At 57.8% G+C, this 14,147-nt stretch overlaps 4 protein-coding genes across 4 annotated transcripts; 2 read left to right on the top strand and 2 right to left on the bottom strand.

Moving 5' to 3' along the window:
- Positions 1-1,462: 1,462 nt before the first annotated feature.
- GLRG_06567 (uncharacterized protein) lies at positions 1,463-3,994 on the top strand (the record flags this gene model as incomplete). The annotated part of the gene is made up of 1 exon (XM_008097252.1): positions 1,463-3,994. One exon carries the CDS (start codon positions 1,463-1,465, stop codon positions 3,992-3,994), a length of 2,532 nt encoding a protein of 843 aa, XP_008095443.1.
- An 867-nt stretch (positions 3,995-4,861) lies between these two features.
- On the bottom strand, positions 4,862-6,091 carry GLRG_06568 (SPFH domain/Band 7 family protein; the record flags this gene model as incomplete). The annotated part of the gene is made up of 2 exons (XM_008097253.1): positions 4,862-5,618; positions 5,685-6,091. 2 exons carry the CDS (start codon positions 6,089-6,091, stop codon positions 4,862-4,864), a joined length of 1,164 nt encoding a protein of 387 aa, XP_008095444.1.
- Positions 6,092-6,940: 849 nt separating this feature from the next.
- GLRG_06569 (ubiquitin-conjugating enzyme) lies at positions 6,941-7,608 on the bottom strand (the record flags this gene model as incomplete). The annotated part of the gene is made up of 4 exons (XM_008097254.1): positions 6,941-7,004; positions 7,085-7,290; positions 7,368-7,447; positions 7,536-7,608. 4 exons carry the CDS (start codon positions 7,606-7,608, stop codon positions 6,941-6,943), a joined length of 423 nt encoding a protein of 140 aa, XP_008095445.1.
- A 678-nt stretch (positions 7,609-8,286) lies between these two features.
- GLRG_06570 (endosomal peripheral membrane protein) lies at positions 8,287-13,797 on the top strand (the record flags this gene model as incomplete). The annotated part of the gene is made up of 6 exons (XM_008097255.1): positions 8,287-8,364; positions 8,421-8,487; positions 8,551-8,931; positions 8,989-9,077; positions 9,127-11,628; positions 11,689-13,797. The coding sequence occupies 6 exons, from the start codon at positions 8,287-8,289 to the stop codon at positions 13,795-13,797; spliced, it is 5,226 nt and encodes a 1,741-aa protein (XP_008095446.1).
- Between the last annotated feature and the right edge of the window lie 350 nt (positions 13,798-14,147).

Consider the following 14,147-nt stretch of genomic DNA (forward strand, 5'->3'; position numbering starts at 1 on the left):
CAATTTTGATACGAAAGAACACGGGAAGTGTTGTCGCCCTCAATGCAGTCTCTCGGCATTTCTTTGTTCTTGTCCGTCATGTTGGTTGCACCATAGTGTACCGTCCATCCCCTATGGTGTGGTGCCGTACTATATGGTCCGTTCGTACACGGACAAAGAAGACTACAACCCTTTATGGCTAGGTACTGCAGTACGGAGCTCTTGCTTTCTTCTTTTCCAATATCAAAGTTCCTAGTTCAGGGGGTTGTTTCCGGCCGTCGATAACCCCTGCCTTAGCCCCCGAAGGGCGAAGGGGGAAGAGAGAAAGAGGGAGGGCGAGGAAAGCGAGAGCCATTGCGTTCGCTGGGGCGTTGGGGGAGGGGTGTGTTCGCGCCAGTCTTGTCTGACCGACCGACCTTGCTCCCTCTCTGTCTGGCATTCCCACCAGTCTCGTGTGGCTTGCATGGATGGCGTGCGGTGGACCGCCACCACCCATGTAGAATCTTGACGGCTTCCCACCCTCATCACCTGTAAGTCAGGCAACCCCGGCTAACGAGGGGGATGCGTCGGGCCAGAGGTGGAGGACTTTAGAGTAGAGGGCGTGAGATGTAAGGTTCAGGTGGCCATCGCAAGCTGTCGCGCACGTCAAGCTGGCTAGTAAAACCACTTTTGTCCCACTGGTGCTGTCACGCATATCATCGTCGTTGTTCCCTCTCATCGCCCATGTCCCGAGGTGGTCGACGCACCCCGAACCGGATTCTTCCTTTTCCTTCTCTCGCTTCCAAGTCTCATGTTCGACGCGCCGAGGACCAGCATATTCGGATAACTGGTAGAGAGTCTGCTTGGACCGGACCGATCTGAAAATCATACCAGTGGAAACGCAAACAGGAGTCTTGGCTCGTATCCCAAACCACACTTTGGTGTTTTTTCGTATGCCGCGCCGTTATCTCATTACTGCGTGTTACTGCCAGAGGGAAAGCCGGTTGGGAAGACTGGCACTCTTTTCCATCTGCTGTGCGACCAACACGAAGGCTTCGCGGCGCACGACTCCGGACGGTACATCGATAGCCAAATCCGCGAACGGGAAACTTTGAAAAACATCACCCACGAATGGAGTTTTGTCGCCTGCTTGCTTCCCTCCCCCACCGAAATCGTATGCATCGATAACGCGGGTTGTCAACCTGCTTGGACAAGGTAGTCCCTCCTCTCCCTCCCACACCACTACGAGCTCTGCCGCTCCATGATCGCCGGGCCACCCATCCGGGAGGATGAAGAGCGGCTTTATATGATTTCATTTCATTTCATTTTTCTATGCACCGCACTCCAGATGGCGAGCCTCTCGAATGGCTTAGCTGACCGACCATAGTAGTGCCCGTCTTTTGACATCGTCCGCTCGTCGATATGGGCCGCACGTCCAAATTCACATTCCCCGTTCCGGGACGGAAACAGAAAGAGACATTTGGCCCGATTGTTTTCGGGGCCAATGTCCAAGGCGCAAAAGATCCTGGGTATCGCCGAGATCAACATCGACGCGCCGCGGCAATGGGACACTGCGTCCACCACATCGGGCATCAGCGTCTGCGTGTCCGAGAGCACGGCGACTTTCAACACGAGCGAGAGGAGCCGGGGCCCGCGCCACGACGACGGCGGCGGCGGCGGCGGCGGCGGCGGCGGCAACAGCCGCAGGAACACCACGCAATGGGAGCAGGAGTCTGAGATCGTGCCGGCGTACCTGGCCAACCGGTTTTCGCAACTCAACACCGCAGACTACCGGGAGTTCACCGAAACCTCGAGTCTGACCCGACGGGGCTCGAATTCGACCATTACTTCATGGTACGACAAGTCCAAGATGCCGCTTTCAATATCCCAACAAACCTCGTCCTCCGCAATGGCCAAAGGGCTACCCCAGAAAGCGAACGCCGTCCTCGACATCGAAGGAAAGGAATCGAACCACATGGTGTCGTCGGGCCCGAAGCTCACGAAGCGGCCGAGCCGGTTGGACCTGGCTCCCTTGTTCTCCCTACATAAGCATCACAGCTTCCGAAGCAAGAACGAATCTCAACGAGACGGTGACGAGTCGAAGATGCCGCCGCCAGCGCCGATCCCGCCGAGGGCCGAGCGGAAACTGGTGAGGAGAAGCACGCTCGACAGCTTAAAATCTATGACTGGCCGCCCGAGGACGGGGTCGAGCAGCCGCAGGGGCGCTAATGATATCAGCACGCTCCCCAACCTGTACGAGAACTACGAGCAGATGTCATTCGACCGCGTCCTCGGTCACGACGATCCTTTGGCGGCATCGGACCCGTCCCTGGACAAGGCCAGACAAATACCGGATCAGAAGAGGAACGCTCCAAGGCCACCAATCCGGCATGAGGGGGCATCTTCTGCGTACCAGATCCATCGCAGCGTATCGCCAGAGCCGCCCAAACCCACGGGGCAGGCCGACCGAGACTGCGCGTCGAGCGTCTCGAGTCGTTACACCAAGACTTCTAGGGCGTCCAAGCGGACGAGCCAGAGTATCAATGAGTCCGATCTGGCGGAAAAGAGCGTGCTGTCGCTGTCGTCGGACTCAGAGGACGACGCTTTCACGGACTCGGTCTCGAAATTTACCGGGGGGTCCCGGAGCAGCGACGCCGGCAGCCTGGACCCCTCGTCGTCGGTGAGGTCGGCTCATTCCCGGGATGCATCATCCGTGGGGCACAGCTCGAGGAGGTCGACGAAGCACGCCAGCTTCTCCCAGCCCGGCGAGTACTTGGCCATCCCGAGCAAGCCACCCTTGGGCCAGCCCCCGGTCGTCTACCCTCCTCGGATGAGCTCTTTGCCGGCCACGACGTACAGGCCCCCGGCTGCATCGGGCCGGCTGTCGCGGAACTCGGCTAACTCGTCCACGACCAACTCTACAGGGGACCGTCCGATGCGTCCGGCCTACGGCGTTCACGAGACCCGCGCCAGCTCTGTCCCTCCCCCGACCGAGTTCCACAGGCAACCCGTCCGCGTGGAGCAGCCACAGCGCGTGCTTTCCACAAAGTCAACGCCCACTCGCTCCGTCGATCAACCGACCCCGCCGATGAGCCCGACGTCGGCCAAGGCCTCCATCGCATCAGAGCCCCCCGCGGACAGCCCCAGAACGACGGACGCTCGGTTCATGGCCGTTACGCGGCAGGAGGAGATGCTGCTCGCCGCCCTCAGGATGAAGCGGGCGCGGATGCGCGAGACGATCCTGGCCGAGTACGACGAGGAGGTGAGGAGTGCGTCTCCGCACCGCCACCAACGGAACTCTTCGCAGACGACCATCACCGAGATCAACTGGCCCGAGCCGCCCCAGACGCTCCGCCACCAGACGTCTGCCAACTCCGCCAGCACCATCAGGGCCGGGTCGCGCTCCTCCGGCAGCCGTCCGGAGTCGACGGCCCCGGACAAGAGCCATCAGCGCAGCAGCTCCCGTCATGCTGAGCCTGGCCCGCGGTCATCGTCGAGGATGCTGTCCCGGGCCACCGGCGCGAGGAAGATGGTGCCGGTCCAGGAAGCAACGCCGGTCGAGGCTAAGCGCGAGCGCGTCCCGCTCTACCTGGACCGGCCGGTGGGCCACGTCGGCTCGATGGACTTGTCCGAGCCCACCCCGGACCTGAGCGACTACATGGACTTCGACAACGGCAGCGAGACCGAAGACGAGCCGTTGGGCGACGCGTCGTTCTTCCGGGGCCGCGACGCCCGACAAGGCGCGCCCAGCAAGGACCGCGGGCGGATGCTGAGGACGGGGGAGCGGAACGGACACGAGCCGTTCCCGTCGAGACCGAGGGGCGAGCACGCCCCGGTCAAGGAGCGAGGCCGGGCGGTGGCGGGGGTCGACGGCGACGTCGTCCGGTTCGGCGGCGTCCCGAGGCCGGACTCGCCCGTCTCGCCCGAAGACGCCCTGGGCTTCACCACCAGGGGGCTGGCGAAGAGGAAGGCCGTCAGGCTGAGCGCTGTCGGCAACTCTGGGGTCGAGGCCGCTTCCTGGGGACACGACGGTTGAAAGGCCCACCCGATGGAGGGGGGCCCGGGGGAGGGGGGGGGGACGATTCAAACAATATCTATCGCTTCATGATACCCCAATGCATATGACCGATTTTCTTTGTCAATAAACAGACCTTGTACAAACAGCCCGCACGGATATAAGAGACAGGGAGTCTCTTGGGTTACGGCAACGGCGGCGGCGTGTTTAATTGTTCTCAGGACGGGACAAAGCGGGAAGGCTGGATCTTTGATTCAATTTTATTTCTTTCTTTTCTTTTTTTTTCTTTCTTCTTTTCTTTTTTCTCTTCTTGTTTTGTCTTCCTCTTTTCCCACCCACAAGCCCGCAATACGCGAGGGTTTGCTGGCACAACGCCCAGTCATTTCGTTCAAAGTGACATTCTGTAATAGTATCACGCTGCATGCTTGGGCGGAAGTGAAATGCTTTCTGGAGACGGCGGGAGCATACAATGCTAGAAGCAATCGATGAGCTATGAGGAAAGCGGTTCTTCAGCAAAGGAGGACAACGTGAAGAGGAGGTATCAACGGAGTTGGTTGGTTTATCAACGGATGAGGCTCCTGACACAGGATCCAGCTGCCTCTCTCCTTTCACCCCTTACCTCGTCTCAATTGTCAATAAAATTCATTGACCAATGTTACTGCCCTCCCTCTTGTCGCGTCCACTGAGGCACTCTGCCTGGTCTGCTGTGGTGAAGGAACAAGTGGCTTTTCCCAGGACAGGCGTGTTTGGACATTGTCAATTCAAGCCTGTGTATGGGCGCTCATCGTCCCGTCTTTTTGTGTCGAGTTGGTAATACTAGTACATATTGTCACATCCTGATCCTTCTACGCGTAGTGTCCATCAACGCCATAGCATCGTCCTCCTGAATTACTTGTTGCCCGCAGCCTCGTCGAAGCTCTCAAGCACCGACTCCTTCAGCTCCTTGGGCCCCTTGGGCGCATCGTCAGTGGGCTCCCCTTCCGAGCCCTTGGCAATCTGCTTTGCCATTGTCCTGGCCTGCGCCTCGCCCACCTTGCCGTAGACGCTCAGGCCTGTCGCAATCATGCCTCCAATGTCGCCAACGTTTCCGGGGACAACGACCGCCGTACTCTCCTTGGCCAGCTTGGCAAATGCGTCGACGTACTTCTCGGCGACGGACAAGCTGACGGCGCCCTGTGCCGCCTCCTCGCCGTTGGCGATGCTCTTGGCGATGGCGTCGATTCCGGCCGCTGTAGCCTTGGCCTTCATGAGAATAGCCTCAGCTTCACCGGACGCTCGGTTGATCTGCTCGGAACGCATGGCCTCGGAAGCGAGAATGACGCTCTGCTTCTTACCCTCGGCGATGTTGATGGCCGACTGCCGCTGACCCTCGGAGTCGAGAATCTCGGCTCGCTTGGAGCGCTCAGCGGTGACCTGGCGGTGCATGGCCTCGACGACGCCGGCAGGCGCGTGGATATCCCGGATCTCGTAACGCAGGCAGGTAACACCCCAGGCTTGTGCAGCCTCGTTGATGGCGGCGGTGATGTTGGTGTTGAGAGCTGCGCGCTCCTTGAGGACGTGGTCGAGGGTCAGCTGGCCGATCTCGGATCGCATCGTGGTTTGCGCCAGTTGCGAGATGGCGTATTCGGCATCTTCGACTCCGTAGCTAACAACAAGTCAGTCTGCCGTTTCATGAGCGACGGAGCCACAGGTTCTGGCTGCGTCAACATACCTGGCCTTGTAGGCATCGAAAACTCTGGTGTACAGGACACCGTCGAGCTCAAGGGTGACGTTGTCGGCCGTGATGGCGCTCTGACTGGGGATCTCGAGGGCGTTTTCCTTGAGCGACTTGACGTAGGAGATGCGGTCGATGAAGGGAACCAGGATGGCCAGACCGGGTTCGAGAATGCGATTGAACTTGCCCATGCGCTCGACAATCCATGCTGTCTGCTGCGGAACGAAGCGGATGATGGTGTTGGCGGGGAGCGACGCCTTCTGGAAGTAGGACGGGGGAATGCTGGAGCCAACGCCGAAAGCCGAGGGCAGTAGGCTCTTGGTGCTGGTCTGGAAACCGCGCGACTGGACGAGAGCTCGTCGCAGAGGCGGGAAGAGGGCGGCCTTGGTTACCGCCGAAGCCATGTTTGCTGCTGCATTGGCATACGTTGGAAGTGCGTGGATCAGTCTGAGTTGTAAGCTCCCGGGGAACAGCTCTCGCGTAATAAGGTAGTAAGGATGCGTGGGTCGTTCAATGGAGAAAAAAAAAAAGCCTGGGATGACAGAGGCGGCAGCTGCCTGCCGACATTTAGCCGACGGCAACGACCGAGGCCGAGGCCCACCAGGTGGTTCTCGCTCCGTGGTCCAAGATGCTGGATATAGTTACATAGGTGTCTACTTGCTATCCACGCGGCCTTGCATTGGCAGCTCATCCATACAACCGAAAGCTTTAGAACATGTTTGTTCGAACATCGATATGGCGCGTACCTGCTATCTTTGCAACACACTCAAAGTTTGGGTCAAATGGGTAGAAGTAGAGCCTAGTTCATGAGCCCAGGTGCTGTATGTACGTCACCTCACACACTAGCATGATTTCCGGTCCCATCGGTCGATTAAGACAGGCAAGGTTTCATCAATGAATGGCGGCTGCGAAAGTTGACCCGCATAAGTGCAATGTCAAGGTTATCAGAGAGTCAGTCGGCATGTAGAAAGAAAGAAGTTGGGTCCAGAAGGTGTCGAGATCTATAATCACAGCCTTTATAGACTCCTTCCAACGGACTGTGCCGCCGCCCTGATGTTTTTTTGCTGTCCATTTCAGTAAGTTTCGGATAAGATACTTGCTTTCGTGCACGATCCGACAGCATGGATCAAGAAAACAATCATGGTTTGAAGGGAAAGTCGTAATCATTGAGCCATACTACTTGTACCAAGAATCATGCCCGCCTGTTCCTCCTATGTCCTTTTTCGAGCATATTGGGGAATCATGAAAATAGGTTACTGGTACGTCGAGCCCTCGGGAGGCTGGGGAATCTTTTTGTTCGCCGGGGCCGCCATGTATCTAGGAATCAAACAGTCAGCTTCGCCTAATCCGTGTTGTCGGGCGACACAGCGCGTAGCCAGGCGCATGTACCGACGTACCTTCTGAGCTCAATCAAGATGGTCTCCATGGTGTTCTCCCTCTTCCAGTTAGCCAAGCATGGCAGCTGCTTGTGGTCGACAACGCCGTTGCGAGAGTTGACGCAGGGCAGGTTGACCTGGCTGACAAACTGTATCGTGGGGGGCTCATCGGGGTAGTTAGGTCCGCAGTGCATCTTGAGGGAGTAGATTCGGTTCTCGTGGACACTCTGCACCATGGAGTCTGTCAGTGACCATTCGCGCAAGAGATAGAGCCAGAGGCTTCATGGTGGGCCGAAGTACTAACGTGAGGGGGACCCAGAATGGTGCCGTTCCAGTCGGACATCAAGAGGTCCTCGGCATCGTTCAGGCCGTAGGAGCAAGCCTCTGCAATTGGGATCGTTAGTCGGGATGCGTGGGGGGGCTTGGGCTTGCTTGCGTTAGGCGCCGGGGGGGGGGGGGGGGCTTCACGTACCTGCTCCAAGACCTTTTTCGCCCTTCTCGAGCTCCTCGAGGAGTCTAAAGTTGCGCGGAACCTTTGCGCCCATGATTTCTCGCGTCGTTTGTAGATATCGAGCAGAGTTGAGGTTGGTTGCGGTGGGGGGTGAGGTAACGGGAGGTTGTGGATGTCCAAGATGGAGGGGCTGCGAAGTGGGAGGGACTGGCCGGAGGGTTCTTACCTAACGTCCAATGAGTAAGGTAGCCAGCCGCAAGCGGGCAAGCAGCGATCGGTTTACAAATACAGCGGGGTTCGACCAGTGTAATACAGCAGCAGCCCAGTGCCTGGAGGCGCTGGAGAGGCTTGACACCTTACCTGCTAGGTACCTAAGTAGGTGCCTAGGTAGGTGGGTAGGTACCTATAGGCAGGTACTTGTGTAATTAGGTGCACAAGCCAACGCGGGGCATCTTCCAGGCGGTGAAGACTGTTGCTCCGTTCGGGGAAAGCGGTGAGGGTACTTCCAGCGGTGTTGCCTTAGTCATCATGCAAGGTGGACAGCTCACCTCGATCGGGTGCTATGGGTGAGCTGCGCGGTGAAGTTGTCTAGTCGGCAGCTCCCTTGCTCTGTTCATGTTCTATCAACACCCACAGCATTCCTATTTCCTCAACAGTTTGCGATTCGCTCACACTGCCATTTCACAACGCGTACGATTTCTTGTGCCCACCTCCTATTACCTGAAGCATCCCAGCTCGACGATGGACTGCCCGAGAGGCCACTTGTGACAGAATGACGACCCAGCTCCTAGCTACGGAGCTAACGAATCTCATCCAAGAAAGCAAGCGGAAACACAATGACCTCAGACAGGTAAGCAGCCTATCTTCTCAACCTTGCCATTGACATGCTAAAACTTCTCAATACAGGCGGCCGAGAAGTCTCTCGAGGAGCTCAAGGGACTGAGAGGGGCTAGTGAAGCCCAAGCTGCCAATGGTATCATCCCTCGTGTCCACCTTTCGTGATGAAGCACTCGTCCGTGTCTGACTTCTGCCCCAGAGCTGGCCCAGAGACCAAACTTTGTCAATCCCTTCATCGTTGCTTGCGGGACTAAGAATGCAAAGTTCACCGGCATCGCCATTGTCTGCCTCCAGAGGCTTATTGTTGCCCGCGCTCTCCCTAGAGGGAAGCTGAATCAGGTTCTCGAAGCTCTCAGGGAGGCAACCTCGGCAGGTCTGGATGTCCAACTCAAGATCCTTCAGGCTTTACCTTCGTTGCTGCAGAACTACGCCGCCGATCTGAAAGGCGACCTCCTGATCACTACGCTGAACATTTGCTTCATCCTGCAGACGAGCAAGAATGCCATCGTCAACAACACTTCGGCCGCAACCCTGCAGCAGCTTGTAGTATCCGTATTTGACAAGGTTGTCACTGAAGACAGTATGGATCCATCCCACACCTAGAAGAAGTTCGAGTGTGTCACTGACAAAGAGACAGAAACTGCATCCCCGGGGCCTCCCGCTGGCGAGGCGCCGGCCGGCGACGGCACAGTTGAGCTGCGCGCAGCAGCGCTGGATGCGTACAGAGTAGGTATTCGATCCCGACAGTGGAGTTCGTCAGACTAATAGCCAAAAGATATTCAACGACCTGTGCCTCATGACAGAAAACCAGCGTCCCGAGTATCTGAGGTTCTCTGGACTTCCGCAAACGTTTGGGCTCGAGCTGATAGAATCTGTTCTGACAAACCACGCGGCTGTCTTTTCGACCCACAAAGAGCAAGCACATATCCTGCAGATCCGGGTCATGCCCTTCATTATCAGTGCGCTCAAAGGGAAGCCAAACTTCGCCACAACGGTCAGGCTGGTCCGGATTTTATATACGCTATTGAGACGACACATCAACATTCTTCCATCAGAAAGCGGCGATGCTCTAGACATCCTAACCAACCTACTAGACCAGGAAACGGCAACATGGAAGCGAGCTCTATGCTTGGAAGTGTTTCGGGGCATCTTTTCGGAGCACGCTCTCATTCGACGGATATTCGTCAACTACGATGCAAAAGAAGGCGAGAAAGACGTCCTCAAGCACCTGACGGCGACATTTGTGCGGCTCAGTACAGAGAAGCCGGCCGTCATTGGGCTCGGTCATCAGTCCACTATTCCGGTGGCGAATCCATACGCCAGCATCGCATCATCCACTGACCAAGCCATGCTCGAGGCTAGCGGCGTCACGGGCATCATCAGTGGCACCGTCGATGCGGATGGTTCCAATATCGGTATTAGTACGCAATGGAGCAGCGTAAGGGTTCCTTGTATTGACCAACTTGACAAAACTGAGGCACCGCCGATTCCCGAGACCTACATCTACAGCTTGACCTTGTCCTGCATCTCATCACTTTCCGAGGGCCTTGCCAAGTTTATCCTTCCGCTCACGGTGCCAGGAGATAGCCGCAGCCGCAAGAAGAACGGTAAGCAGGAGCCAGAGCGCGACTCTTCGGCGCCCCCGCAGGATGGCACGGATGGATCACGAATTGCATTGGAACGAGCGGCTTCTTTCAAGAAGAACCCAGTGCCTCTCAACCCTCTCGCTTTGGAAGACCATCCCCTTCACAACGAAGTCAAGATATGCGCAGCCATCATTGAGGAATGCTGGCCAGCTGTGCTGGCCACATGTTCGACTTTTTTGTACGCTGCAATGGATTCGGAGTATTACCACAGCCTTGTAAGAGCGTTCCAAAAGTTCGCCCATGTTGCCGGGCTACTCCAGCTGGCCACGCCTAGAGACGCATTCTTGACAACACTGGGCAAGGCGGCAGTACCCCCGAACGTATTCACGGCGTGCCTAAATGCCGGGACCGCCCGGCCGACGACGCCTACGCCGACCACAGAAGCACCAAACAGTATTCTGAGTAACGCGCGAGGGATACTAAGCGTCGACAGCCTTGTGACCCAATCGTCGCCCGCCGTCGACAGGGGAAGACAACAAGGACTCGAAGGAAGTCAGATGGCACTCAACACTCGTAACCTTCTATGCTTGAGGGCGCTTCTCAATCTCGGAATTGCTCTTGGTCCAACTCTCGGCCCCTCATGGCGCATCATTCTCGAGACTCTGCAGCAAGCCGACTTTGTTCTCTTCTCCACGAGTAAGACTCCTGGGAGGACACCTCTTGCAACGAAAGGGACAGACCACCATGCTGAGGGCGAAGCGAATGCCCTTCTATCCAACTTTGGCAGCGAAGTCCGGGCCGTCGAGACCGCGGCGTCCCGTCTCATCGAAAGCACAATAGACTTCCCCAACGATGCATTCGGGGAAGTGGTGACAGCGGTATGCAATCTCCTGGAAAGGACAGACGAAGATAAGCCCAAGACGGAGACTGTCAGCCAGCCGCAATCACCCGCTTCTGGTAGCATTAAGCCACCCCACACTGGCCAGCACCGCCGAGTGCTCAGCATCTCGACCGCAGCGGCCGCAGGACCAAACCAAGAAGACCATTTCGCCCTAGCCAAGTTGGGGGATATCGCCACGATCAACATCGACCGTCTCTTGACGTACCCGCCTGACGTTTCTGGGTGGGCAGCACTGACGTCTGAGCTCATCCACGTCCTCAACTCGTCTTCAATGAACGCCTCCGTAAGGCTCCGTGCTGCAGAGATTATAGTGAGACTAGCACTGGAATCTGCCAATGTCGCTGCGACGATGGAGCGCAAGCAGTGCGGGGGCGTGCAGTTGCTGTTGTTAGAAGCCCTCCGCGATGCTCTTTTGCCACTACAACGGGAGGACAGGGAGGTCACAGTCGCCAGCCACGGCACAGACGTTGACATCCACAAGGTAATTCTCGAAGGACTGAAGAGTCTCCTCGAGAACTGCGGCGAGACGCTCGTCAGCGGGTGGGAGATTGCTTTCGAGATCATCGGCTCCATTTTCATCAACAGAAAGTTCGCGACGGGAGAGCGTCGGGGCTCCCAGACAGCCGTCCTCATGACGCGGTCGGCGAAGCTTGTCCGGTCTTCCTTCAATTCTCTTCAACTTATTTGCTCCGACTTCTTAGCGTCTTTGCCGAATTCCTGCTTTCTTATACTCGTTGATACCCTTTACAAATTCTGCTCGCAAGATGACGACCTCAACATTGCGCTCACGGTATGTTCTCCACCCCCTCCCCCCCCCCTTAATCTATTGGTATAGACCTGACTTTGGCAGACTGTCACGTTCTTCTGGGTTCTGTCAGACTTTCTCTCTGGCAAGACCGAGACCCTTCCCATCACCGCCGACTTGATGCAGGGCTCGAGTATAACTGACCTGGCAGCCCTGGCCGCGGACTCGGAACACAATGCGTCGGACGCCGCTCTCTGGATGCTTTTGCTACTGAGACTGACCACCGTAACTGCGGATGGGCGGCTAGAGCTCCGCAACAGCGCAATCCAGACCCTGCTGAGGATATTTGATGCCTATGGTGATAAACTGAGTCCAGAAGCCTGGGCCACCTGCGTCAAGTCTGTCGTGTTCAAGCTTTTGTCGTCGATTGAACAAGAGCTTGAAGCCGCTGCCGGCGATGGCTCGACGCACCACGAACGCAAAGAGTGGCACGAGACTGCAGTCGTTGTTTTGAATGGCATCTCGGAGCTTTTGGCCAGCTACATGGAGCCGCTCTCGGCCCATTCCTCTTTCAACGCGCTGTGGCAAGAACTCTTGGGCCACTTTGTGACTCTGCTCAACTTCAAGGTCCTGGACATCAATACGGCCGCCTACAAGGCTCTGGGCAAGGTCATCGAGCTCGACCACGAGCCCGGCATGGCCGTTTTTGACACCAGCACCATCAACACCGCATGGGAGTTCTGGTCACGAGGAACGCCGGTCTCCCTGGACGAGGGTGACGGAAAGAAGACGGACAACCAGAACTGCCTCATTGCCTATGTCGCCGCGTTCCATGACGTGTACCAGCTCGTTCAAAAGGACCTGACAGTCGACAGGGTCCGCCAGATGCTGACCCTCTTCCGTGAGGCCCTGCAACAGGCCACCGTGGGAGCCTACGTCAACGATGTTGAGTACGTCACGCCACTTCAAAACCAAGTCCTCAAGGCCATCAAGATGGTGCGGACAGACCTCGCCGGGGTGCCTTCTGCCATGATCTCGCAGGTGGCAGAATTCGTACGGCTCGCATTTAGCGACGAGGCGCCCAAGGCCCAGAGCTCGACGCAACGAAGGACGTACGTGGCTATGTCCAAGGCGAGCATGTCCATTCTGCAGACGCTCATCCTCCTCAACGCGAGCGATGCAGACATATACGCCAGCGAGGCCTTCTCCGCGGCGCTCTCGGCGCTCTCCAAACCCCTGGTCCTCAAATACAGCTTCCCCATCGTGACCAAGTCAGCCCAGCCCTGGCAGCTTGCCACGAACTCGATCCTCGCGGTCCTGGAGGCGACGCTCCCGCAGATCCGTGCTCTGAAAGTCCCGCGCTCAACCCTGCAAGGCATATGGCAGATGGTTGTCGAGATCGCCGACGGCATCATCAGCGCAGACACCAACGCCGCACCAACATCGGCCGACCTTTCAGACGACGAGTCGTTTGACATAACGTCCTTCCACAAGCTCCGCGAGCTCATCATCCCCGCGCTCGGCGCCGAGGCGATCCCGGACAAGACGCGCAAGTCGTACGCCGAGAGCCTGTTCCGCACCTCCATCATCCACGCGCCGTCGCCGGTCGAGTCCTCCCTCATCTTCGGCCCCAAAGGCAACTCGGAGGGCAACGGCCTCGCGAGCCTCTACAAGAAGCGCACGGGGCGCACGCTGGACCCGCTCCCGACGCTGCGCGAGCGCATGTCGTACGTCTGCGTCGACGAGCTCTTCTCCCTGGTATCGAGCTACGACGCGGCGAGCCTACGCATCGTCGTGCAGCCGCCGACGCCCGCGTTCCCGCCGCCGCGGTCGTCGGGGGCGTCCCACCTCTCCGAGGCCCCACAGGCGCTGCACGTGCGGATCGCGCGGTCGGCCGCGCCGTTCCTCATCCTCCGCGCGGCGCTGACGATACGCGCCTACATCGCGGACCAGCCCTTGAGGGGCCGCATGCCGCAGCCGCTTTCACAGCGCAAGGAGCTCCTTTGTGTGCTGCGGCAGCTCGTCGACCTGACATCCGAGGCGGACGCCATCCCGGACACGCCCAATGTCGACAGCGAGGGGCGGAAGCACTTGCTGCGGCTGTACCCGTTGCTCGTGAGCGCCGTGCAAGTGGCGGGCAGTTCGGGCGATGCAGCCGTGTTGGCGCTGTGCAACGAGGCTCTCGAGGTTGTCGGTGGCGAGTTGGGGGTCTGACGCGCGGTATGTGCCATGCGTGCAAAAGGGGGGAGAATTCGGTTATCGCCCCCCGGTGTAACATTATCTAGATTATTAAATAGACAGCCAGCCAGCCAGCAAGTATTAGATGGTTATGGGTCGGGAATATCAATCAAGTTGTTTATTTCGCTTTGAACTGGTAGCACCGCATCACTCACGGTCACGGGCGCGAGGGCCGTCGTCCATCCCCCCTTCCTGTGCGGATGTCGAGCGATGCTCTCCAAGACAGGCCCGGGACGAAAACCCTAGTACGACATTGAACCCCAGAAGAGCGAGACATGGCTGCTCGAGGAATCCCCCCCCCCCATTTCCTGTCACCTCAGACTCGC

The sequence above is a fragment of the Colletotrichum graminicola genome (assembly GCF_000149035.1).
Source record: "Colletotrichum graminicola M1.001 genomic scaffold supercont1.25, whole genome shotgun sequence".
NCBI lineage: Eukaryota > Fungi > Ascomycota > Sordariomycetes > Glomerellales > Glomerellaceae > Colletotrichum > Colletotrichum graminicola.